The sequence below is a fragment of the Chiloscyllium punctatum genome, chromosome 16 (genome assembly GCF_047496795.1).
Source record: "Chiloscyllium punctatum isolate Juve2018m chromosome 16, sChiPun1.3, whole genome shotgun sequence".
NCBI lineage: Eukaryota > Metazoa > Chordata > Chondrichthyes > Orectolobiformes > Hemiscylliidae > Chiloscyllium > Chiloscyllium punctatum.
In genome coordinates, this window is record NC_092754.1 from 19,038,074 (window position 1) to 19,065,297 (window position 27,224).

The 27,224-nt window shown below is 43.1% G+C and overlaps 1 protein-coding gene across 2 annotated transcripts; it reads left to right on the forward strand.

Annotated features, from left to right (window-relative positions):
* The first annotated feature begins 453 nt into the window (after positions 1 to 453).
* LOC140487013 (sphingosine-1-phosphate phosphatase 2-like) lies at positions 454 to 25,884 on the forward strand. Of its 2 annotated transcripts, XM_072586374.1 has the most exons (5): positions 454 to 711; positions 5,136 to 5,294; positions 16,235 to 16,414; positions 20,945 to 21,034; positions 24,263 to 25,884. In XM_072586374.1, the coding sequence occupies exons 1-5, from the start codon at positions 493 to 495 to the stop codon at positions 24,803 to 24,805; spliced, it is 1,191 nt and encodes a 396-aa protein (XP_072442475.1). In that variant the 5' UTR covers positions 454 to 492; the 3' UTR covers positions 24,806 to 25,884. The 2 variants fall into 2 exon arrangements, with proteins under 2 accessions (XP_072442475.1, XP_072442476.1); XM_072586375.1 differs by lacking the exon at positions 20,945 to 21,034.
* Positions 25,885 to 27,224: the final 1,340 nt, after the last annotated feature.

The window sequence follows — 27,224 nt, forward strand, 5'->3', positions numbered from 1 at the left end:
CTGCCCAAGGGCAACTAAGGATGGACAATAAAGATGGCCTTGCCCCCTCTTCCCGTGGAGGAGTAAAAATAGATTCTGTAGTGCAGAGGATTCACACAGTAGGGTATGACACTGTAATGTTGAACATTTGTGGCCTCGAGCGAATGCGGACAGCACGGCTACAATATGATCAGGTATGACCTTGTGCAAATATTGGCCCCTCATTGCCAGAGAATTGGACTCACCTCCCTCCCCCAACCCCAATAACCCGGCGACCTTTAGCCCTGGACCTGATTGTCAAAGTGACCTTTAGAAAGACACCCGTCTCCCTGAAGGAGGACGAGGCGCTGCTGTTTCCTGGTGAGCTGTCAGTCATTGGCTCCTGGGACTGCCCGCCCAGCCTGGGAGGGCCAATAGCAGCTCTCGGCTAGCTGGCCACGTGATACCTGTACAGGTAAACCCAGGTGAGCTGCCCAGTAGTTGCAGTTGAACTAGTCCCTGGCCAACATTGACATGGCCGGTTTGGTGAATAGACTGCGGGGGCCCGAGCTGGTCGCTCAGTTTCAGAAACTCTGTGGACTCAGTCTATTTCCTGAAGAGAAACCAACTCGGCGGCACTTTACAGAAATTGGCAGACAGGCAGAGCCTGATTCCACAGACCGGGTCCACACTGCTGCATGGTCAGGGAACCATACCAACGATGTACACAACGGCACAGTCCCGGGGGCTCCGGTAAGTGCATCGACTCAGTGCCGCCTGTTCTTTGACTTGACTCACAGGCGGACTTCACTCAGCGCTAATCCAATCCGATGGAATGCGCCAAGTTTGCCCAAGGGCGTTCTACTGAAGAAAACTGTGGAGATGCGGAAGGCCCGGTTTCCAACAATTCAGCCGCCCTGGGTTACTTGGTCTCCTGTGGATGCGACTGAATTGGCCTCAGTACCCCGGGAGGAGGGAGTTCAGCGAGGCTTCACACTCCTGGTCGCTGTTCAGTCATTCCTGTGTCTGGGGCCAGAAGCTGTAATGCTCCTGTAGTTGAAATAGCAAGGTCTGGGTGCAGCACACAGCTCCACAGAGACAGGTTCCTACACCCCAAGTTCTGAGCTATCTGAATAGGGGGATTATTTTTCTGCTTTTTTTTTCGTTATTGCTGTCTCTTCCTGTGCTGGGTTTACCCTGTCACAGATGCTCAGACTCCACACCGATCAGAAACTGAATCCTGGGCCTGTCTAGTGTATGCTGCAAAAAGTCTCCTTACTCACTCACTGAGCAGTCGAAGGCAGCTGAATTACCTCTTTGGAGATGTCAAATAATTCATTGCTAGTCTGATGGTATGGCCTAGTGCATATTCAGTAGCTGCCTACCACAGAGAAAACGATTAGGACCTTCTTATAGGTCCTCCAATAGGTTTCAACAGCTCAGGAAGTTTACAAACCAATTCTTCAGGGATTGTTTTGCATTGAATATTAGCACAGGAACAGTCCCTAGATTCAGACCCTAGAGCCTGTTACAAATATACAAACATGTGAATAAGAGACAGAAGTAGACCATTTGGCATTTCACGTTTGCTTTTCCATTCAATTAAGTCATGACTGATCTGTTTGCGGTTTGAAACTCACATTCCCAATGATCCCAATGACCTTTGACTTGTTTACCTAATGAGAATTTATTCAATTCTGCCCTAAAACTATTTAATGATCCTACCTCCATCACCATCTGAGGGAGAGTTCAAAAGTTGCCCAACTCTCAGAAAAGTATTCTCCTCAGCTCTGAATTAAAAGGATGACTCTTCGTTTTATAAAAATGCCTCCTAGTTCTGAACTCACCCACAAGAGGAACATTGTTTCCGTGTCCATCTTGTGAAGACTGTTTAGGATCTTTTGTTCCCCTCACTCTTTTAATTTCAAGTGAAATTAAGCCCAACCTGCCAACTTTTCCTCATAAGAGAACCTGCTCATTCCAGGTATCACACTAATGAACATTTTCTACACTCCCTCCATTGTCTTTACATCCTTCCTTAAATGAGGAGACCAAAAATGCACACAACATTCAAGATATGGTCTCACCAATGCCTGTAGAACTGAAGCATAACATCCTTACTTATATGTGCAATTTTTCTTGTAATAAAGGATAGCATCCAATTAGCCCAACACTACTATCATGGCTGATCATCAGTTCAATTGCATTTACTTGCCTTTGACTGATATTCTGGAAACACACCACTTTCTGGAGTAAATATTCTATAAAACCCATCATTCAGTGGTGATGAATGGTACCTCACCAGAATAGTTATTCTTCATTGCAAAATGAGTTACTGAGTGTTAGGAGAATATCAAATACTGAAAGGCATCACTGTCAAGGCTGATTGTGTTTTCCCCCCTCAACCCATGGCCCTGCTTTCCCATGGTTATCTTGCAGTCAGCTCAAGCACTGATGATGATATTGACACCAAGTTTCCTTGCTGTGTAACTGGAGAGCCTCCTGCACGTTAGGAGTGAACTGTGCCAAGCATTCAGTGTGAACACTTCAATTTCCCCAGATGTATAGCAAATACCTGGTAATATTTCATAGTTTGACCTCAGTCTAGTATCAGAATGGAGACATGGAATGAATAGATTCCTATTTCTGATCTCGATTGCAGATGATATAATAGAGAAAAGAAAGAATGTGCATTTTAGAGCATCTTTCACCCTTTCCGCCCCAAGATATCCTAAAGCACTTCACAGGCATGAAATAATTTTGAATTTTTGTCACTGTTATAATGTTGGAAAAAGGGCAGCAAGCAGAATAGCAAACTCCCAAACAGCAATGTGATAATTACCATGATCATCCATTTTTGTGATGCTGATTGAGGGATAAATATTAGCCAGGACTATAAAACTCCCTTGTTCTTTTGCAAAATCGTACTTGCTTGGGATTTTACTTGCTCACCTGAGAAAGTAGAAAGCAATGGATTAATGCACCATCCAAAGGACAGCAACTCTGACAATGCAGCACTCTCTCAGTATTGCAGTGGGAGCATCTGCCTGGATGATATGTTGTGGAGTGTGCTGGTTTTTCAGTGTATGAAGGGTGGGAATCTTCAGGTACTGGTGAGTTGAAGTGCCAGCCTGTATGAATTCATGAATCACTTTCCACATCCTCAGAGGGAAAAACTCCAATATTCTGTAAATATTTTACAAACACAGGAATATTTTGAAGATTGGATGGGTGTAGTTATTGTGCACTTCTGCTGACATAGATTTCACATTTTTGACAATGTCTCATTGGAATGACAGCAAGCTTTTGAGACCAGGTTGTTTGAATCAGCTTTTGTTCCTGGTTGAGATCATTAAATTGTCTGGTATCTTGATCCTAATTACTAAGTAGTTTTTGAAGTGACAGTCTTCTGTCTCCCTTTGTAGTCTTGCCCACACAAAGTTTTGGCAAGAATCTAAAAGTTTTAAAAACAATAAGGTACAATTCATTCATGTTATCTGTGCAATTGTGGTTCAGTGGCTAGCCCTCTTATCTTTCAGCCAAAAATGCATTGTTTCTCTTGAGAATTAGGCACAAAATCTAGTTGGACATTCCACGTGCAGTACTGAAGAATGCCATACTGTCAGAGGTGAGATATTAAACAAGTTTGTGTTTTCAAGTGGATATATATATATAATATCCCATGGCACTATTGAAAGACAAATAACAAATCTGCCCCCTGTGTCCTAGTAAGTATCTATCTCTCAATCAAGATTACTGAAACTGATTATCTGATCCTTACTATATTGTTTGTGCACAGATTGACTGCCATATTTCCAATGGTATAACAGTTACTGCATTTCAAAAAGTACTTATTCATTGATTATAAAGTATTAAAGGATGCCCTGACCTTTGGAATATAAATGCAAGTGTTTATGCTTTAAAGCATCATTCAAGATATCTTACAGCTAAAAGTGGAGATCGCGTGTGGTTCTAAGCTATGCTAGCAGATCTTATTCTCAAGTCATGTTGAAGAACCAGTCTAAGTTTGGGCATTGGCTGGGACACTGATATGGGAGAAGAAAACACTAATAGGCTTCCTGTTCTTGGTCAATGAACTTTCTGTCAGAGAAAGTGCAAATTGACCAGGATTCCTTGTCCTCCATACTGTCCAGCAACCTCTGTGTTCAGGAGAGGTTAGATTAGGCAGGGCTCCTGCTTGTGATCACTGCCTCATGACTTCTGTGTTTGAGAGAGGTTAGATCAGCCTTGGTTCCTGCTCCTGATCACTTGCAATGATCCCTTCTGGGAAAGCACAAGTGTGGGTTTGAAGTGAGGACAGTCTTGGGCTTCTTACTACTGAACATTCCGCCGACACACTCAGATTCCCATGTGGGTAATAATAACTTAGGAATGTAAAGGTTAAATCACCATAGTCTTACCAGACCATATGGCTGCTTTCTCATTAGAAAGAGACAACTGGTGATAGTTTAACCTGAGAGTCAGCACATGTTAGGTAAAGGGAGAGGTGAAAAGGAAAGTCCTTCATGGTAACTGCAGGAATTGAATCTATGCTGTTGGCATCATTCTGCATCAGAAACCTGTTGTGTAGCCAACTGAGTCATCCAACCCCGACAGCTGGAGAGTGGACAGACCCATGGAATTGGACTTCAGGGTTGGAAGCACATTTGGACAAAGGAAGGGAAAGAGTGGTGGACAGAAACCAGGTTGATATAATTACTTTTGCTAAAAGTGTTGGTTGAAAGAAAATATATTATTGCTATGTTATTGAAGGGGTGCATTACTGCTGTTGGGGAAGTACATTACTTGCAGGGAAACTCAGAAAATAGATAATGTTCTAATTTAAAAAAACACTAATGTAGCTGCATAAATCTCTTAAAGACTAAATTCTTTAACTGAACACTGGATGAGTTCATATGGAGGTCAAAGATGTTCCTGGGTGGTTCCATTGTACCAGTCTTTGAAGTGCAGCACATAATTTTGGGTGTGATCCTTGGAGTGCAATGGTTGGGTACAAGGCAACCTTTCTTATGACATTAGAAAAAATGAACATAGTTTTACAGATATTTATGTTGCATTTTACCAGGTATGAAAGTCCCTCTCTGCTCTGCTTTTGTATATTCCAGTATCTGCCCCCTAAACTCTGATAACAATATTGTGTGTTACAATTTCTCCAGGTTCCTCAGAAGAAATACAAGATTGAGAATTACTTCCTCTATTACCTCTTTCTGTTTGCTGCCACCTTGGGCCAGGAAGTTTTTTACATCACCTTCCTTCCCTTTTGCTTCTGGAATATTGATCCATACGTGGCTCGGAGGGTGATCAATATCTGGGCAGTGAGTGACTTCATTTATATATTTGTGTGGGTGGGGGAGCGTGACGATTGAAATTACTAAAAACAGCTAAGTTGAAAAGAAACTTTCTGTGGCATGGTATAACAAGGACAATGTGTTTTTGTTCTCCCCTATTGTGGCAAAATCAGTCTAACTGAACTTCCTCCACAACATGATTTCAAATATTGTCCAATAATGCTGCAATAAAACCACTGTAATGTTTGACTAGATTAAGGTGGCAACGCATCATTCATGTTTGTACAGGTATTGGCAGTCATCCCATTACTTCCTTCCAATGATCAGCCTGGATGTGTGCCAGGAGGCTGTTAGGCAATGGTGTGCAACGCCATCAGTGTTTGATAGCTGGCAATAAGTGTCATTTCCCTGCTCAGACCCAGGACTCTGCAACTCAACTTGCTGCTGTGGCTGAGATCAGTTGGACAGAAAAGGGATCAATGTTGGGTAATTCATTCCTTCCTGAGCCATGTAGCCTCATTATTAATCCCTTAATCTTAGTTGAGTTGGATCTTGAAAATTGGCCCTGATCAACTGATACCAGAATGCAACAGAAATGTCAGGGTTGAAGGCCAGGGTTGAAAGGCCTGTGGAGTGTGAACTAATTAAGTCCTAAATGCTCTAGTTCTCTGACCCTAACACACGTGAGCCAAAAGAGGCATTGATTTAAAGACAGTATAATCTTCCATACCTGATATTCATTGTCAAATGTCCCACAGCAGCTGATTCGTAACAATGATTAGGTAAAAAGAATATGACCTAACATCTCTTTGTGGAGATTCTCTTGCAAAGGTGGGGCAAAAGGCAGTAACACAATTGGAAAGGGAAGGGGTGGTGCTACTCTGGAGACAAGAGCACTATGATTTGGGTCTTCACCCAAATATTTATTCCTGATGAAATGGTATTTTCTGATTGCATATGTTCACACTTGCCTCACTTTAATTACAGTAAACTGCACTTTCACCACACAATAATCCCTGCACATGCAGAACTTGTTTACCAGGATATTTCATGAATGGGTCATGATCAACCACAAAGGCATACTAATTTATTTCCATATTCTCAATGCATTGAATCAGTCAGTCATAGAGATGTACAGCATGGAAACAAACCCTTCAATCCAACTTGTCCATGCCAACCAGATATTCTAAATAAGTCTAATCCCACTTGCCAGCATTTGGCTCTTATCCCTCTAAACCCTTCCTATTTATATACTCCTCCAGATGCCTTTTAAATGTTGTCACCATGTCAACCTCCACCATTTCCTCTGGCAGCTCACTCCATACATGCACCACTCTCTGCAGGAAACAGTTGTCTGTTAGGTCTCTTTTAAATCTTTCCTCTCTCATCCTAAACCTATGCCCTCTAGTTTTGAATTTTCCCCACCCCAGGGAAAAGCCCTTGTCTGTCTACTTACCCTATCCGTGCCCCTCATTATTTTATAAACCTCTAAAGTCTAAATTATTTATATATAACAAACTCAATATAATGTTGAACTACACAAAATCAGTCAAAGGATTTAATGACTTACTGTGTATAGCGCTTTTGCCAGGTCACATTGTGAGTTCAGGAACGGGAGGCCATTCCCCTCTGAGAATGTTTTCCTATTTAATTAGATCTTGGTTGATATGCATCCAAATTCAATAACCCACTTTAGTTGTGTATCACGCAATACCTGAACAGAAAGTCCATCAAATCAAAGCAAAATATTGAAGATAGTCTCCACTTTCCTAGATGGCAGTAGCTCCAACATAGATCAGGAAGCTCGACATATTTCAGGACAAAACATTCTGTTTGACTGGCTCCCAAGCCACCACCTTCAACATTCACTTCCTTCATCACTGCTGTGCAGTGGCAGCAGCAAGTACTATGTGCAAGATGCAGTACAGCAACTCCCCAAGACCCCATTGATTGCATCTTCCAAATCTGTGCCCAGTCCAACCTAGAATGCCAAGGGCAGCAGACACATGGAAATATCACAACTTGCACACCCGGACCAACCCAACCATCCCGTGGCTCAACACTTCAAATCCCCCTCCCACTCCACCAAGGACATGCAGATCCTTGGACTTGTCCATCGCCAGACCATAGCAACACGACAGTTGGAGGAAAAGCGCCTCATCTTCAGCCTAGGACCCCTCCAACAACAAGGGATGAACTCCGATTTCTCCAGTTTCCTCATTTCCCCTCCCCCCACCTTGTCTCAGTCAAATCCCTCGAACTCAGCACCGCCTTCCTAACCTGCAATCTTCTTCCTGACCTCTCCGCCCCCACCCCCACTCTGGCCTATCACCCTCACCTTAACCTCCTTCCACCTATCGCATTTCCAACACCCCTCCCCTAAGTCCCTCCTCCCTACCTTTTATCTTAGCCTGCTTGGCACACTTTCCTCACTCCTGAAGAAGGGCTCATGCCCGAAACGTCGATTCTCCTGCTCCTTGGATGCTGCCTGACCTGCTGTGCTTTTCCAGCAACACATTTTCAGCACTCCACAGTTATCAGCCAACATCTATCAATCTCAATTTCAAAATGTTCAATTTACCCTTGACATCAACAGAAGGCTTTCTGGAGGGCAGAAACAAAGCAATATTTTGCTTTTGATTAATTCTGGGGACTGAACACAACAGACTTTCAAGTTTTGAATGAAGTGTGGAGCAAACCACTAGTACCAGCTGCTTAAGACATGGAAAAAGATCAGGGCTATTCAACTTGGGAAGGAGGCAATCTTTTAAAGGGCATAAAATAGTTAGTAGAATGTAATGATGATAATTATGCAACAGGAGTAGACATATGTTCACAAGTTCATACTTGTAAAATAATGATTGACTGAAAAGAAATTCCTCTCCACACAGAGAACGGAGGAGTTGATCAACACGTGGAATAAAATTGGTAGTGAAGGAATCATTTAAATGGTTGGATTGCACATTGGTGGGCCTTCAGTTTTCTCAGGGTGGGTGAGCAGAAATGAGCTGAATGGGCTTTCCATCTGTAATTATATTTTACTTTTGTGGGATTTAACACATGCTTGATAAAGGTTCTGATGAAATATCATCCTGACCTGAAGCATTAGGCTAGATTTTACACTCATCTGCCGATGGGTTTGAAGGCCGGGAAATACGCATTAAATCCAGTTGGGGTCTACTCACTCCCTCTTGTCCCCACCACCATAAAGCAGCAGGATGCAATCATAGCAAGTGGCCTGCCAGCATGTGGTCCATTGGAAGCCAAGATATTATTCCATAATATTATCTCATCTAGGTTGCCCTCTACCCCATAGCTTCTCAAACCTCAACTCACCATCAGTACCTCCACAGGGACCTGCCAGCTTAATACTCAGCAAGGCTGTAAACACTTACTCAAACCTAGAAGCATGGCATTCCAACCAGAACTCTATCAACAAACACATCAAGTTAGATCCCATCTACCACCCCTCTGAGAAAAGGAACAGGAAGTGACTTCACCACAGGAAATGACATCACCAAAGGAAATGACATCACCAACCCAAAGAAACCCAAACATATAAACAGAAAGCAGGAAGTTTCAGCATTACTTCGCAGGAGGTCCACTAAAGATGTTAGGTAAAAACAATGACTGCAGATGCTGAAAACCAAATACTGGATTAGTGGTGCTGGAAGAGCACAGCAGTTCAGGCAGCATCCAACGAGCAATGAAATCGACGTTTCGGGCAAAAGCCCACTAAAGGTGTTACCTAGTTAGGCAATGAAACGTTTGGAAATGAACCTTTCAGCTCAGCAAGCAAACCTATATCTAAAACCTCGACCTGAACTATAAATCTTCTCAAAACTCACTATAACATACTCAAATACTGATCCAAAGGCAAATGTCGCTGGCTCAAAGTACTGGGGAGCTGCCAGCCTCTAATTGACAGGCAGTTCACTGAGGTGGAGATGCCCTGAGCTGGAAGAGTGAACTCCTGCCTCCATGCATTCGGTGGTCCCCTCAATGAATAGCTGTCTGATCTTTTAGATGATGGTTAGCGGCATCATCTCAGGAGTCCGACACTGCATATCATTCAGCTTGTTAATTGTGTTTGTCTTCACAGATGCAGCCTCACCTACTAAGTGTCTTCAGCATAGTGTTGAAGACCTGGTTAGAATGATTCATAGAACAGAAGAAGGCTATTTGGAAACTGAATCTATGTCGACAATCTATGGAGCAATCCTGTCAGTGCCATTCTCCTGATCTAAACCCATTACTCTGAAACTTTATTTCCTTCAAGTATCTATCTAATTTTCTTTTACTTTTACATTTTTTTGTCTCTGCTTCTATTATACCTGTAGGCAGTGAGTTCCAGATCATTACCACTCACTGCATTAAATTTATAAAATTGTTGTTCTCATTCAACATGTATCTCTTACCTAAAATCTTAAATGTGTGTCTGCAGTGCATGATCCATTAGCTAATAGGAATAATTTTTCTTTGTCTGCTTTATCCAATTCCTTCAAGTTTCCCTATGATCCAAAGTTGGGTAGGAATGTAAGGTGAAAGGGAGATAAAGGCTGTAAAAAGGTTTATAAAGTGAACAACAACATAACAGAGTATAATGTGATGAAGTTATGTGAGTTTATTCAGTTTGATAGTAGGGACAGGAAAGCAAAATTACTTTTCAAAAAAAATGTGAAAGTTCTAAACGATATTCAGAGAGCCTTGGATGTACTTGTACAAGAGACACAGAAAATTAGTGCACTGCACAATGCAATTTTGAACACAAATAGCATATTAGTCTTTATTGCAAGGAGATTATAACATAAGAATATGGAGGTATTGTATGGAGCTTTAAAGGAGACCACACTTGACGTACTATGCACAGTTTTGGTCTCCATATCTGAAGAAGACTAACCTTATGTCAGAGGCAATTGTAATTAAGACATATTGGATTGGTTCCTGGGATGAAAGAATTGTCCTATGATGAGATGCTGAGTAAATTTGGTCTATAATCGCTGGAGTTTAGAAAAATGGGAGATAATCTGAAACATACAAGATTGTGAAGGGAGTTTGTTGGGTTAGACACTATGATTTGTTTCCTTGAGCTGAGGAATTTGGAAGATGGGGGCATGGACAACCCTTTTTTGGAATCAAAAACCTTTTAAAAACACCTATAATCTGTTCTGAGTTCAGTCAGCCCACCTTGATCCTATCCCTTCCTGCCTTGAATGTGAGTTGCTCAGGTCTCCTGAGCTGGGAAAATACCTTGATTCAAGCCACCCATGGGAGCACCAAAAATCCAGCCCATTGTCTCAGGACGAAGGGACAATCATTCAGGACTATGATGAGGAGAACTTCCATCACTTAGTGGATTATGAATCTGTGGAATTCTTTACACCTTTGGAGCCTTATGAAATCAAGGGAGATTGGAACTGTTGGACAAGCAAACTTGATGCAGAAGATCAATCATAATTGCAATGCATGGCAGGCCATAGTCTTGGAGCCATAGAACCTTCGTTCCAAGAGGTCCATGCTGAACATAATCCCAAACAAAACCAGCCCCACCTGCTTGTTCCTGGCCCACGTCCCTCCTAACCTTTCCTATTCATGTATCTATCCAAATGACTTTTAAATGTTGTTTTTGTACCTTCATACACCACTTCCTCAGGAAGTTAATTGCACACGCGGACCACCCTCTGTGTAAAACATTTGCCTCTTATGTCTTTTTCAAAATCTCTCTCCTCTCACTTTAAAAATGTGCCCCTTGTCTTGAAATTCCCCATCTTGGGGAAAAGACAACTATTACCAACTTTATCTATACCTCTTATTATTTTATAAACTTCTAACAGGTCACCTCTCAACCTCCTGTGCTCCAGTGGAAAGAGTCCCAGCCTATTTAGCCTTTGTTTATAAGTCAAATCTTACATTTGTAAAGTGAATACATTCTGCATTATTCAATTAATTGATTGATGTCAGGCAATGGCCTTCATTCGATAGTTTACAACTAATCAACAAAGAAAAGGAAATCAAAGGCAGTTCGTAAAAAATATTTAATAAAATGCCTCAGATTTTTTTTTTCCTTGGCTTTGCTTGTAGCAGATACTGGAGATAGATAATCAATTCCTTCAGATTTCCAGTCAATCCTAGAGGGCTTATAGCCACCTTAATTGTTAGGAATTGATCTAAGGATTCAAAGAACTGGTTATTGTGATGCAAATAAGGCACAGTGAATCTACTGGATGTATATAGAGTCAAAGAGATGTCCAGCAAGGAAACAGACCTTTCGGTCCAACTCGTCCATGCCGACCAGATATCCCAACCCAATCTAGTCCCACCTGCCAGCACCTGGCCCATATCCCTCCAAACCCTTCCTATTTATATACCCATCCAAATGCCTCTTAAATGTTGCAATTGTACTAGCCTCCACCGCTTCCTCTGGCAGCTCATTCCATACACGTACCACTCTCTGTGTGAAAAAGGTTGCTCCATAGGTCTCTTTTATATCTTTCCCCTCTCACCCTAAACCTATGCCCTCTCGTTCTGGACTCCCCAACCCCAGGGAAAAGACTTTGCCTATTTATCCTATCCATGCCCCTCATAATTTTGTAAACCTCTATAAGCCCTCAGCCTCTGACGCTCCAGGGAAAACAGCCCCAGCCTGTTCAGCCTCTTCATGTAGCTCAGATCCTCCAAACCTGGCAACATCCTTGTAAATCTTTTCTGAACCTTTCAAGTTTCATAACATCTTTCCGATAGGAAGGAGACCAGAATTGCATGCAATATTCCAACAGTAGCCTAACCAATGTCCTGTACTGCCGCAACATGACCTCCCAACTCCTGTACTCAATACTCTGACCAATAAAGGAAAGCATACCAAACGCCTTCTTCACTATCCTATCTACCTGCGACTCCACTTTCAAGGAGTTAGGAACCTGCACTCCAAGGTCTCTTTGTTCAGCAACACTCCCTAGGACCTTACCATTAAGTATGTAAGTCATGCTAAGATTTGCTTTCCCAAAATGCAGCACCTTGCATTTATCTGAATTGAACTCCATCTGCCACTTCTCAGCCCATTGGCCCATCTGGTCCAGATCCTGTTGTAATCTGAGGTAACCCTCTTCGCTGTCCACTACACCTCCAATTTTGGTGTCATCTGCAAACATACTAACTGTACCTCTTATGCTCGCATCCAAATCATTTATGTAAATGACCAAAAGTAGAGGACCCAGCACTGATCCTTGTGGCATTCCACTGTTCCAGTCTGAAAAACACCACCACCCTCTGTCTTCTACTTTTGAGCCAGTTCTGTATCCAAATGGCTAGTTCTCCCTGTATTCCATGAGATCTAACCTTGCTAATCAGTCTCCCACGGGGAACCTTGTCGAATGCCTTCCTGAAGTCCGTATGGATCACATCTACCACTCTGCCCTGATCAATCCTCTTTGTTACTTCCTCAAAAAACTTAATCAAGTTTGTGAGACATGATTTCCCACGCACAAAGCCATGTTAACTATCCCTAATCAGTCCTTGCTTTCCAAATACATGTACATCCTGTCCCTCAGGATTCCCTCCAACAACTTGCCCACCACTGAGGTCAGGCTCACTGGTCTATAGTTCCCTGGCTTGTCCTTACCAACCTTCTTAAACAATGGCACCATGCTAGCCAACCTCCAGTCTTCCGGCACCTCACCTGTGACTATCGATGATACAAATATCTCAGCAAGAGGCCCAGCAATCACTTCTCTAGCTTCCCACAGAGTTCTCAGGTACACCTGATCAGGTCCTAGGGATTTATCCACCTTTATGTGGTAGAAGAACATGATACTCCACAGATGAGAAAGAAGAAGCAGAGACACGCACATTGCTGACATTACAAGTTAAACTGGACTTTAAACACTGGAGCAAATATATTTAAAATTAACCAGATCAAGAGTGAGACTAAAGGTTTGACAACAATTTTCATCAAGATTCCATTAGCCCTGAGTTAATACTGAGCTAAGCATTTCCTGGGTAAATATCTGGTTTAGAGCAGAAAGTAAGATTAGGGATATTCCTGATGAAGGGTTCTGGCCCAAAATGTCGATTCTCCTGCTCCTTGGATGCTGCCTGACCTGCTGTGCTTTTCCAGCAACACACTCTCAACTCTGATCTCCAGCATCTGCAGACCTCACTGTCCCCTAGTTAAGTCAGGTAATTAACAGCTTACAGGCTTCACAGTCATACAGTAATAGTGGTCTACAGCACAGAAAGAGCCCTTTTTGCCCATTGAGTCTATGCCAGTCAGAAGGAACCACCTAATTACTCTAATCTTAATTTTCAGCACTTGGCCCAAAGTCTTGTATGCCTTGGCAGCCCAATAGTACATCTAATTACTTTTTAAATGTTATGAGGGTTTATGCCTCTACCACCATTGCAAGGAGCGACTTCCAGATTCCCACCATTCCTCTGAGTGAATTTGTTTTCCCTCACATCTCATCTAAACCTCCTGACACTTATCTTCAATCCATTCCCCGGTCGTTGATCTGTCCAACAAAGGGAAAGGTTTTTCCCTGTGTATGTCCCTCATAGTTTTATATGTTTCAATCATTTACCCCCCCCTCAGTCTCCTATGCTCCAAAGAAAATAACTCCAGTCTATCCAATCTCTCTTCATAACTAAGCTTTCCAGCCCAGGCAACAGACTAGAAAATCTCCTCTGCACCCTCTCCAGTGCAAACATATACAGCATAGGGTGGCACAGTGGTTAGCACTGCTGCCTCACAGCTTCAGGGACCTGGATTTGATTTCAACCTCAAGGGACTGTCTGTTTGGAGTTTGCACATTTTCCCTCAGCCTGTGTGGGTTTCTCCCCATGTCTGTGTGGGTTTCCTCCCACAAACCAAAGATGTGCAGGTTAGGTGAATTGCCCATGGTGTTCAGGGATATGTAGGTTAGGTACATTGTTTAGGGGTAATTAGAGGGTAAAGGGGTGGGTTACTCTTCAGAAGGTTGGTGTGGACTTGTTGGGCCGAAGGGCCTGTTTCCACACTGTAGGGATTCTATGATTCTACATACATGGATTTTTGCTGTGGCCTAACTAACTTTTCATTCAGTTCCAGCATAAATTAGATTAGATTAGGTTATTTACAGTATGGAAACAGGCCCTTTGGCCCAACAAGTCCACACCGACCCGCCGAAGTGCAACCCACCCAGACCCATTCCCCTACATTTACCCCTTCACCTAACACTCCTGGCAATTTAGCATGGCCAATTCACCTAACCCACACATTTTGTGGGAGGAAACCAGAGCACCCGGAGGAAACCCACACAGATACGGGGAGAATGTGCAAACTCCACACAGGCAGTCGCCTGAGGCGGGAATTGAACCTGGGTCTCTGGCGCTGTGAGGCAGCAGTGCTAACCGCTGTGCCACCGTGCCACCCAGTGCCACCTTGCCTGCTTTTAAATTTGATGCTTTGGTTATTAAAGGCCAGTATCCCATATACTTGATTAACCACTTTGTGTTCCTGCTACCATAAGGGAACAAATCATATGCACCAAGGTCCCTCTGATCTTTGTGTTTCCTGGGGTACTACATTCATCATTGTCCTGTCCAAATGCATCATCTCAAACTTTTCTGGATTTACTTCCATTTGCCATTGATCAGCTCATCTGACCGACCCTTCTATTGTCTCCTGTAATCTGTTATTATCCTCCTCACTATTTCCCACCCTACCAGTTTTCATTTCAATCTGCAGAAGTGCATCAAGTCAGAACTGTTTATTTATATCACAAACAGTGGTCCCTGTGGAACCCCACCAGACACAGGTTCCCAGTCACAAAAACACCGCTCAGCCATCAGCCTCCTGCCACTCAGCTAATTCTGGATCCAAGTAGCCAATTTTCCTTGGATTCCAAGTGCTCTTACCTTCACTATCAGTATCCTATGTAGAACCTTATCAAAAGCCTTGATAATGTTCAAGGAAACAACATCAAATTCATTTACTTCATCTACACATCTGGTTACCTTGAAAAATTTAATCAAGTTGGTCAGACATGACATCTCTTTTAAAAAAAAACCATACTGAATGTTCTTGAATAATCCCTGCTTCTCCTCATGCAGATTAATTCTGTCCCTCAGAATTGCTTCCAATAGTTTCTCTACCACTGAGGTTGGACCGCCTGGCCTGCAGTTTCCTAGTTTATCATTTACTCCTTTCGTGAATGACAGTATCACATTGTCTGTCACTCAGTCCTTTGGCACCTCTCCTGTGGCCAGAGAGGAATTGAAAATGATAGCCAAACCCCTGCTATTGCCTCACTCAACAGCCTGGGATATATTTTACCTTGCCCTGGATAATTATCTACTTTTAAGCATGTCAGATCTCTCAGCATCTCCCATCTGTCTATGCTAATTTATTTTAGTATATCACAGTCCTTTTCCCTGATTGTAAGACTCACATTGTCATTCTCACTAGTGAACACCAAAACAGTATTTATTCAGAACCTTACCAACATCCTCTTGCTCCATGCACAGATTACCACTGTGGTTCTTAATGGGTCCTACTTTCTCCTGAGTTATCATTTTAGCCTTCATATAATAACTTTGGATTTTCCTTTATTTTACTTGCCATTATTCTTTCATGCCCATTTTTGCACTCTCTTAATTTTCTTTGAAATTTCCCCTGGCACATTCTGTACTCTTCGAGGATTACTACTATTTTGAACCTTTTTATCTGCCATAAGCCTTCCGTTTTCTTTCTATCAAATCCTGTATGCCCCCCAGTAACCTGGATTCAGAGGATTTCATCCTTTTGTCTTTATTGGAATATGTTGGCTCGGTACTCTCCTTATTTCCTCCTTGAATGTGCCCCACTGCACTTACACTGCTTTGCTGTGCTGAACCCTGATGCCTGGACATGTGCCTGGTCAGTGTTGATGAGAAAGATAGGTGGAGTTTCTAATCAATTGATTCCTCCCTCCTTGTGTTCTCCACTCCTCCAGGTTGTAATGTACATTGGCCAGGCTTCCAAGGATGTCTTAAGGTGGCCAAGGCCTCCGTCACCTCCAGTGGTCAAGCTTGAAGTACGGGTGGATGCAGAATATGGGATGCCCTCCACTCATGCCATGGCTGCCACTGCAATCCCCTTCACCTTCCTTTTGGCTACGATGAACAGGTACAAGGTGAGATGGCGTTCAATTCTGCTTTGGTCTTTCAAGTGTTTAGATGGCTCTTGTGGAGCTACACCTCTCACTTTCTTGTGGCAGCTTCAAGTTCTTTTTTTATCCTCGTCTCTGGTATTGACACATCAGATAATCTATCGGAGTGCGGTGGGTGGATATGGCATTAAGTGGGCCATAGTCGATTAATGATCCCTTGAACAACATATTCCATTTTTTTTCTCTCCATTGGCTACCATCTGTTTCTATAATAGCACCCAAAGCAATGTTAACTCGGTTTATTTCCCAAATGATCCTATGAGTAAGCACTGAGGCCAAGAAATTCTCACTTTGGCTTGGACGGAGTGAGCTAACTTTAGCCAAGGCCGTGGTTTGTGCACCAGAATTGGCAGCAGTGCACCTAGGTCAGAATACTTAGGATATAGGGTGTTGTGGTTCCTGGGAAAGGGTGTTAAAGAAATTCATTAAAGTCTGATTTTGGGAACCTAATCGCATGTGTGTTTCTAGAGACTGCCTGGACAGGGGAAGCCCAAGACATCTCAAGACTTGGTCCTCTGTCCTCATTGTAGCAATAGAGACAACCTGTCATCAAATGTCATCTCTCCAGAGGCATGTCACTGAAAGTACACTGCTGGCAGTGCTGACAGGTGTGACCAGTCGGGTAAAGAGTTGGGCCATTTGTAGAAGGGCATTGACCCTCAGGTGCACTTTGATTCATAGAATGTAGCACTCTTGCTCCTCCTGGAGGCTGTTAAGGAAACAGCAGAAACCACAGTAGAAGTAAGGACCGGCCCTGTTCAGCTCGATGCTGTCCACTGTGTTGCAGGGTTCCTGGAAAGAACACAGGTCCCTCAAGGGTCGAATACCTGTTTAAATGGGTGCCTCAGGTTCTTTCAGTCACTGTAGGTTGGTGCAGTTTGGGCATGGAGCATTACATCCAATAAATGGGCACAGGGAATTTTGTTGGTCTCTTGCTCCTAAACAGCTTTCCAAGTCAAGGCTCAGAATGCGAGCTTGACCAAAACACCAGAGATTTAATAGCGAAAGGAATGAAAAGGAGAGAACGGAGAAGACAGACAGAGGCAATGAGTAGGGAAACCAAAGGAAAGAAAGACTTGCATTTATATTGCACCTTTCATGTTTCATAGCAAATTAAATATTTTGTGACCTTTCCTGCCTAAAATGTTTGGGACCAAGTTATTTATGGATTTTCAAATTTTCTGGATTGGAGAATGATGTTAGAATGCCTAACCTGTGTGAACCAGAAAAAGCATAGAGATAAATATTTACCTCACTATTAAACAGGAATAAGATACTATAAAGCAGTATTAAAACCAAACACTGTATTTTCCCTATTCCCGTTCCCAAGGTACTGTACTAAGATGAGTGGGTCTACTCAAAACACAACCAGACAAGTGTTGTATTTGAACAGTAGATTCATGGACCATAGAGGTTACAGTATAGTCATGTGAATGTAATGTAGGAAATACAGCAACCAACTTGTACAAACATCCATTAACAGTAATGCAATAGTGACCCCAGATAATCTGGTTTTGTGATATTGATTGATGGATAAGTATTAAATTGGGCTCTCCTACTCTTCTTTGAATGGGATCTTTTACATCCACTTTGCACAGCAGACTGGCCTAAGTTTGAAACTGCATGTAAGAGTGTAGCACTAGTGTCTGCTTGGATTTCTGTGTTCCACTTCTCTGAAATTGATTTTGAACCTACAACCTTCTGAGTGCTGCCTACTGAGCCACAGCTGACACTGTGGGAGACAAAGTGGAGTAGAAAAACAGTGAGAGAAAGTGAGTGAGAAAAACAGTGAGGACAAGGGAAAGATTTAATGAGAGGGAGCGTTCTAGAGGAAATTAAAGTGAACCAGGGCCACAGAATGAAAGTGAAAGCCTAAGAGTGACATTCACACATGCATAAACCTGCATCAATGTAAGTGCATATATGGACACCAATCCACCCTACTCAACCCTCTTTATAAACAGACCCAGACATTTAGCTACACATGACAAACCTTACACACAGGCCCAGATATCTTGCCTTACATGAACACAATATAAACAAAAACATTGAGGGGGCCCATGCTCTTACAGTGGCTTGGGCTCATATTGCCTTCTTACCCTGTTTGTTGTAACAGAATGGAGACACTGAACAGAGAAAGAAAATGTTTTAAAAGGGATGGTAACTGGAACCAGGTGTTCCCCGATCAGATCTGCCAAGAAGCTTTTAAAAAATTGGCAAGGTCATCTCCAGGCTCGATAAAATCTAATTACTGTGAAAGTGACTCTCTCTCTGGTTAATCAGTTACTACTGAGTATCACAAGAGGAATTTCAACATCCATGGTCACTGAGTTCAGGAGCCCAGGAGTTCTGCTCTGTCACCCTGCTCCAAATCTGAATGTAGTTTAGACGGAAAAAGGTAATCAAACATGTGGCCAATTAATAAAACCAGCCCTTTCAGTTCACAGATACGTCTCAGAAAGAGGAGTTTTACTGGACAGTACCACGCTGCTTTTATTGTTGTAATAGAACCATAATAACAAGGTTAAGGCACGCAAAGAGGTCATTCAGCCCATTGTTGTATCTGAACAAACTAACCCACATTTCATACTTCTCAGCATCTGGTCCATAGACTCCTAGGATACAACGCTTCATGTTCCTTTTAGGATTTGAAATTTCCACCTCAACCACCATGATCTTTTATTCATTCCTGGGCTGTGACTGTTGCAGGTGAGGCCAGCATTTGTTGCCTGTAGAATGGTTAACATTCAACCACAAAGCTCTGGATCCGGAAGGTCAGGTTGGCCAGGAATGGCAGATTTCTCTTCCCTAAAAGACAGCAGTAAATCAGGTGATTTTTCTTTATGCCAATCGCCCTGATTTCATGATCACCATTTGACTACCTTTTAATTTCAGATTTATTAACTGAAGTGAATTCCACCATCTGTAATGGTGGGATTCAAACTTGTGTCCCCAGCATTTTAGCTTGAGTTGCTTGATTACAAGTCGAGTGATATCACCACCACATGCTCCTTTGGTGGTGCTCACATCAGAACTGTAGCACCAATTTGTGTTTCACAAGCAGCAAGGCAATGATGAGTGAGTAACCTATATTAATAATGTTGGCTGAGGGAAGCTCAGAGAAATAATTGGGCAGGACATTAGAGAGATCTCCCCTACGCTCGTATCCTCCTGAGAAGGCAGGTAAGACTTTCATTGAACGTTTAATCTGAAAGGTGCAACTTCAATAGTTATGCACTCCCTCTGTACTGCAGCAGAGACTGGACTTTGTACTTCAGTCTCAGGAACAGGATGTGAAATTACAACCATCCTACTCTTAGGTTACCCATTGAGCCACAGCTGAGATGCGGAGTGGACTCATAACTAACTGGAAGTTTCCCCACACCATGATCCTTGAATGCTTATGCAAAGTTGTGACCAGGCTGAGACATGTTTACTTCTCCGCGCAATGCTTGCAGAAAGATTTGGTTCTTTTGTTCGGTGAAAACCCCTTGCATTAAATCAACAGCTTAAACCATGAAATATCAGCATAGTTTGGATTTTATTTTGAGTTGTGATTGTGCAATCGTTTGTTGGGGTTACAATTAATTGAAGTTCAGACCAACTCTCACCTGTCTTGTGCTATTGCTGTAGATTTTAGTAGAATTATTTTAGCTCTTGTGTTGTAAGAGTCAGTCTCAATGTAGTCTGCTCCTCTCATTCAAATGTCACAGACACAATTCCTCATGAAGAACTATGTGCTTGGGTTACAAAAAGTATTTGATAGCCTTGGGGCACTACAGAGCAGAGAGCTGTGTCTGTAGTGAGATGTTTATTTCACACAAAAAGATGCAAGGAATGGGATTAGGCTGTGACATTGACTGGGACTGCAGGAGTCACACTGAATTGCCAGAGTTAGAACATACATTGCTAAGTTTCTGAAGATCAACTTTGAATTTATAATTAAGTATGGCTTCATTGTTTTAAACAGTGAAGATTACATTCACACTTGACCAAAACAAACCATCTTATTAAAGTTAAAGTTAAAAATCACACAACACCAGGTGATAGTCCAACAGGTTTATTTGGAAGCACTAGCTTTCGGAGCGCTGCTCCTTCATCAGGTGGTTGACAACCACCAGCGCTCCGAAAGCTCGTGCTTCCAAATAAATCTGTTGGACTATCACCTGGTGTTGTGTGATTTTTAACTTTGTCCACCCCAGTCCAACACTGGCACCTCTGAGTCATGTTAAAGTTAAGTACACTCAAAATGTATGCAGAAACCACTGCCAACTTTAATAATACTGACCTCTGAGGAGAGTGGAATCTGAGAAGTATGTTGTATTAAAATGATACTGTTCCTATCCTGGGAATATTTGAGACATTTAGGATGAAGCTTTACTCTGTATATGACCTGTTTTCCAACTATCCTGGGAGTGTTTGACAGGACTGTGTAAAGGGAGCTTTTACATCTAAGCTATCACTAAGCAAACCATCTCTCTGTTTTTATTTCAGTATCCTTTTGAGCTGGGACTTCTGCTAGCTTTGGCTATTTGTACCTTGGTCTCCCTTAGCCGTATTTATACAGGAATGCATACAGTTTTGGTAAGTCAGGAATGGGCAGTGCACTGCATGATACAGAGTTTGGGGGTGGTGGTAATCGGTGAAAAATCTTTTCTGTTAAATGAAAGTCATCATAGTCCCAGAGAATCATAGGCTGCTCTCTCATTAGTGTGAGAGAGAGATAACTGCTGTTGAGTTTAAGTTGAAGACCAGCAGCCCCCAGGCATGAAAAGCATGGCTTTCATGGTGATCTCAGCTGATACGGGAATTGAACTCATGCTACTGGTGTCAATCTCCATTGAAAACCAGCTAGCCATCCAACTGACCTAGTGAACTTTGGGTGGCACAGTGGTTAGCACTGCTGCCTCACAGCACCAGAGACCCAGCTTCAATTCCACCCTTGGCCACTGTGTGGTGTTTGTATGTTCTCCCCATTTTTCTGCATGGATTTCCTCCAGGTGCTCCAGTCTCCTCCCACAGTCCAAAGATGTGCAGGTTGGGTAGAATCGTCATGCTAAATTCCTCCATTGTGTTCAGGGATGTGCAGATTGAGAAGGTTAACTATGGTGAATGTGGTGTTATGGAGGTGGGATCCTCTTTGGTACAGAATTGATGGGTTGAATGACCTCTTTCTACACTGTAGAGATTCTATGATTAACTCTTCAAAGGCCCAGGCTATATATAAATGTGATCTGACTTACTCAACATATATAAAAGGAAAAAAAAATAGCAAATCCCAGAAATCTGAATGAACACAGAAAATGCTGCAAATACATCAACATCTATGAAGAAAACATAGTAGGATAATATTACAATACCTATCAGGACAGGTCTTTGTTCTGCTCCTGAAAATCAACTGGTGAAGGATAGCACTGGAGTCAGTCTGGACTCAGCCTTTTACAGAGCAAACTATTACAAGTATATATCCCCTAACTCAACCACACCACAGCTGTACTAAAGTGCATCTTTATATGCAGTAAGCCAAATCCCAATTAATCTCTCTACTTACATACAAACCATCTGATCACAAAGAACATTTTTGCAAAAGGCTGAAAGCTCAACAGGTTCCTTGTTTTGACAGGTTGATATAGCTAACATACTGTCTCATGACATCCCTGAATCCCATCTAATTGTTTTCTCCTCATAATGACCTAATAGTTATGGTATTGGTATTGGGGACCCATTAGTTCAAATTACACCATAACAAATTGTGAAAATAGAGTTTAATAAACCTCGCAATTTGTGCACTGTCAGAGAAGAGTACCCACCATCAATAACCAGTCTGGCCTATACATGACTTCAATCCCACATGCTTCATGGTCAATTCTCCTTGCCCTCAGGGCAGCAAGTGATGAGCTGGTGATTGGCTTACTATCACCTTATGAACTGACAATATAAAAAGCAACAAGAGGCAATGTATTTAAGTGGCAATACGCAGGTTGCAAACTTTTTGACATCAATCTTAATTCTGAGAAAATGGCTGTGGTTTATGGGCTGTAGCCAAAGAACCTTAACACCACCCTGGAGTCACTGAGAACCTCAAACTGTTCATCCTCTCCATCTATTCAGTTACCCTCGGGTTTGTTGACTTACTCCAGTCAAACCAACACAGTGCCTACCCACGAGTGTTTACTACTGTGGCGCATTTAACCGCTTAAAGCAACAATGTTATAAAAGTCATCTATTCTTTAATAATTCTGCTGTTATCCCAGTCCAAAAACACATACTCTTTAGCTGTAGGACAAGCTACAGATTGAAAAATAGACATCTATACAGAGGGTGGATTGTTTATGAATGATTAGCAATTGTGGAGGCTTCACTGGAAACAACAGTGAGTCAGTAATCATAAACACTGTCTTCATAACTGCATAATGATTGTTTTAATTGCCTGATCTGCCCTGAGTCAGCTGGTCTCAGCTAAGGTGCACTTCAGTGTGAACTGGGAGGACAGAAATCTGGTTCTGAAGGAGTCATACTGGACTCTAAATGTTAATTCTGCTTCTCTCTCCAGATCTGCTGAGTTTCCCAAGAATTTTTTGCTTTTATTTCAGTCTGCTGGGGAGCTGAGCTGCTTCACCTGGTGTGTGTGTGTTGTGTGTGTTGTGTGTGTTTGTGTGTGTGTGCGAGATGAACGTGATTCCCTCCATAGTCAGATTCACAATCAAAGAAGGAGGTGGAGTCCATGGGGAGGGTGGGGAATGCCACATGTACAGCAGCCCCTTGGGTAAAGTGTACTTCTGGAGCCAACTGACTTCAGATGAGACCTAGACAGGAATTTTCTACATTCAGGATCTCCAGGATTTGATTCAACTTTTCTGACTTCCATTCGGAGACTGAATCTTTTTTGTAAGCAGCTATTCTGTGATGAAAGTTTCTGTCCGGTTTCTGAAAGTATGGAAAAGTGGTGAAGAATTTATGTGGATTTTAAAGATTATAGTCAGAATTCTAGTGAAAGGTTTCAGTTTATTTTAAGGGTTATAGTCAGCAAATGGAGTACAATGTGGGAAAATGTGGGAAGAACTAAATATTATTTAAATGAAGAAAACCTGCAGATAACTGCAACACAAATGGACTTGGGGATTCTTGTCAAAATATAGAGAGCTAGCACACAGGTGCAGCAGGTAATCTGGAAGGCTAATGGAATGATGGCCCATATTTCAAGCAAGTTGGAGTATAAAAACAGGGACGTCTTACTGCAACTGTACAAGGTGCTGTTGAGACCACATCTGGAGTAATGTGAGCTGTTTGGTCCTTTAATTTAAGAGAAGATATTATTTCATTGAAGGCAGTTCAGAGAAGATTCATTCGGATGATCTCCTGTGTGGAGAGATTGTCTCATGAGCAAAGGTTATGCAGGTTGGGACGCAACTCATCGAAGTTTAGAGATGATCGAATTAAGAATGTAGGATTCTGAAAGGGCTTGTTGGGGTAAATGCCGAGAGGATGTTGTCCCAACCATGGGGTAGAGTTGTAGAATTACGGGGTCCCAGTTTAAGATGGAGTTGAGGAGGAATATCTTCACTCAGGGTTGAGTGTCTTTGGAAATCCTTGCCAGAGATTGTGGAGGCTGAGTGCTTGTGTATATTTAAGGCTGAGATAAATTCTTCATCAGTAGAGGAATAAAGGGTTTAGGGGAAAGAGTAACAGAGTGGACATGAGGAGTGTAGGATCGGCCATGATCCTACTGATTAGCAGAGATGGAGGGGCCGAACGGCCTAATCCTGTTCCTATTTCTTATGGCTGTAACTGATTGCTCTTTCTCTTCCTCAGGATGTGCTGTGTGGAATTGCAATCACTGCAGTATTGGTGGCTGTTTCCTACCCTTTCTGGGATGCCCTGGAGAGCTTCCAGATGAGGAACAGTTTCGCCCCTGTACTGGCACTGTTGCTGTCATTCCTGGTGTCTATTTATTACCCGGAGTTGGATCACTGGAGCACGGCCCGGGGAGACACCACCAACATTGTGAGTGCGGGCGGCGGTGCCGCTTTGGCCACCTGGATCAATCACCAGTGGAGCCTCCTTCCAGAACCTTCGTCTGCCCCACCCTATGACATTCCCACACTCTCTGCACCATTGATCTGCAGGATGGGTGCCAGATTCGCCATCGGAATCGTTATTGTATTCATCGCTCGGCAGCTGATAAAGTCAGTCGCCCTGACTCTGGTCTGCAGATTGGCCGGAGTCTCCCCCAGGGACCGGGAGGCTCGGAAACTTCTGAGGGTCGAGGTGCCCTACAAGTACATCACCTACAGCTGCCTGGGGGTGGTGGGACTCGCTGTGTGCCCAGCAGTACACCACTACTTAGCCCTTTGAAGTTGATGCATGTTGGAGAGTGCAGCACTGGAGGGGCTGAATGTTCCCGCTCCTTGAGTGTGAGGAATGGGGGTGATGGGGGAAATTGGAGCTGGATCCACTCAGGTCACAGTGTGAACTGTCCACGGGCAGCCTCAGAAGCCGATTTACTCTGATACAACCTCCAGTGAGGGGCAGTTTTACCGGCAGCAGAGTGGGCACCGGAGTCTGAGGTGCCATTCAAATTGAGGGGTTTCCTTTATTCATTCATTTGCCAGGCTGGCTAGGTAGCATTTATTGCCTATCCCTAATTACCCAAAGGGCAGTTAAGAGTCACATGTTGGCCAGACCAGGTAAGGATGGCAGTTTCTTTCCCTAAAGGACATTACTGAACATTCATGATAATCAGCAATACATTCATGGTCATCATGAGCTTCTTAATTCCAGATAGTTACTGAATTTAAATTCCACCATCTGCCATAACAGGATTCAAACGTGGGTCCTCTGAATGTTATCTGGGTCTCTGAGTTAACAGTCCAGCGATAATACCACTAGGTCATCCCCTCTTATCCCAACAGTGTGCTGCCTCCCCTCACTCTGACCCCCTCAAATATTTCACAACCTTCCATTTCGGGGCACCCTCTCATTCGCGGACCGACCTCAAAGCTTCTGCTTTTTACGTTTGAGTGAATCACCGATTGAGGCTACCTCCAGGACAATTTGGCCAGTGGTCAGGGTGGCTCGGAACAATCTCCATCCCCACGCTGACTCCGCTTTTCCTGACATCAGCGTTCTGAGCTCCAGGAGAATCCTTGCCTTAGCTCGGATCTAGTCAGAAACCCGAGGGACCGTAGGTCATTGCTCATCAATGAAGATCTCAACCAAACCATTCTCTGGTAAAGGTGGACATTTTCTTCTGTGATTATATTGATCAAAGGGTTCCTTGCTTCTGTCTTGCACTCTGGGCTGAGACCATCGAATAGATTTACAATGTGCTTCAAGACTTCACTGACTGTCAACACTGTAGGTTCCTTGACTTTACCCCAGCAGCTCCTTCACACAATGAACATTCATTCAAATAAACTAATTCATATTGAGAATTCGAGCCTCTTCCCACTCACTCCCATTATTTTTGGAATCAAGATTTAACCTGATGTTTAACTTGATTCAGATATGTCACAGGTTAGATACAGAACAAAGTTCAGCCATTTTGATAATAGGATTCCTGGCACTCTTCTTGATCAGAGTTGACATAAACCAGGGTGTTGATAAAAGGGTTCAGAGCCCTCAGTATAAATGTCTTTAGTGGGTGGCACAGTGGCTCAATGGTTAGTACTGCTATCTCACAGAACCAGGCACCCGGGTTCAATTCCCATTTCGGGCATCTGTCTGTGTGGAGTTTGCACATTCTCCCCGTGTCTGCGTGGGTTTCCCCCGGGTGCTCCGGTTTCCTCCCACAATCCAAAGATGTGCAGGTCAGGTGAATTGGCCATGCTAAACTGCCCGTAGTGTAAGGTGCCTTAGTCAGGTGTAAATGTAGGGAATGGTTCTGGGTGGATTGCTCTTCGGAGTGTCCGTGTGGACTTGTTGGGCTGAAGGGCCTGTTTCCACACTGTAGGGAATCTAATAGTGCACTGGATTGTAGAGGGGAGAACATCCATATATCCTCTTGCTGATTATTGTTCAATGACTGCTGAGTTTAGATCAGTGTGGTGCTGGAAAAGCACATCAGATCAGGCAGCATCCGAGGAGCAGGAAAATCGACGTTTCAGGGTGAGGATGGAGGTGATAGGTCAGGGGGAGGGTGGAGTGGATACCTGCCAATCTTCCTTCCCACCTATCTGCTCCACCCTCCCCTCTGACCTATCACCTCAATCCCCACCCCCATTCACCTATTGTAGTCTTTGCTACCTTCTCCCCAGCCCCACCCCACCCCCCATTTATCTCTCCACCCTGGAGGCTTCCTGCCTCTATTCCCGATGAAGGGCTTTTGCCTGAAACGTTGATTTTCCTGCTTCTCGGATGCTGCCTGACCTGCTGTGCTTTTCCAGCACCACTTTGATCTAAACTCTGATTTCCCGCATCTGCAGTCCTCAGTTTTGCCCAATGACTGCTGATACAATTCCAATCAAAACTGAATAAATTCCTTTCTTCTAGAAAAGAGAAGACTAGGAATGACCTAGCAGATTCTGGATTAGTGGTGTTGGAAGAGCACAGCAGTTCAGGCAACATCCAAGTAGCTTCAAAATCGACGTTTCGGGCAAAAGCCCTTCATCAGGAATAAAAGCAGAGTTCATTAAAAGAGGATGGATGCAAAGATATTTTCAGTTGCAGGTGAAATGAGATCTACCGACTATAAAAAAGATAATCACTGATAAATCCAGGAAGGAATTCAGGATAAATATTTACCCTGAGACTAGAGAGAATCCAGTCCTCATTA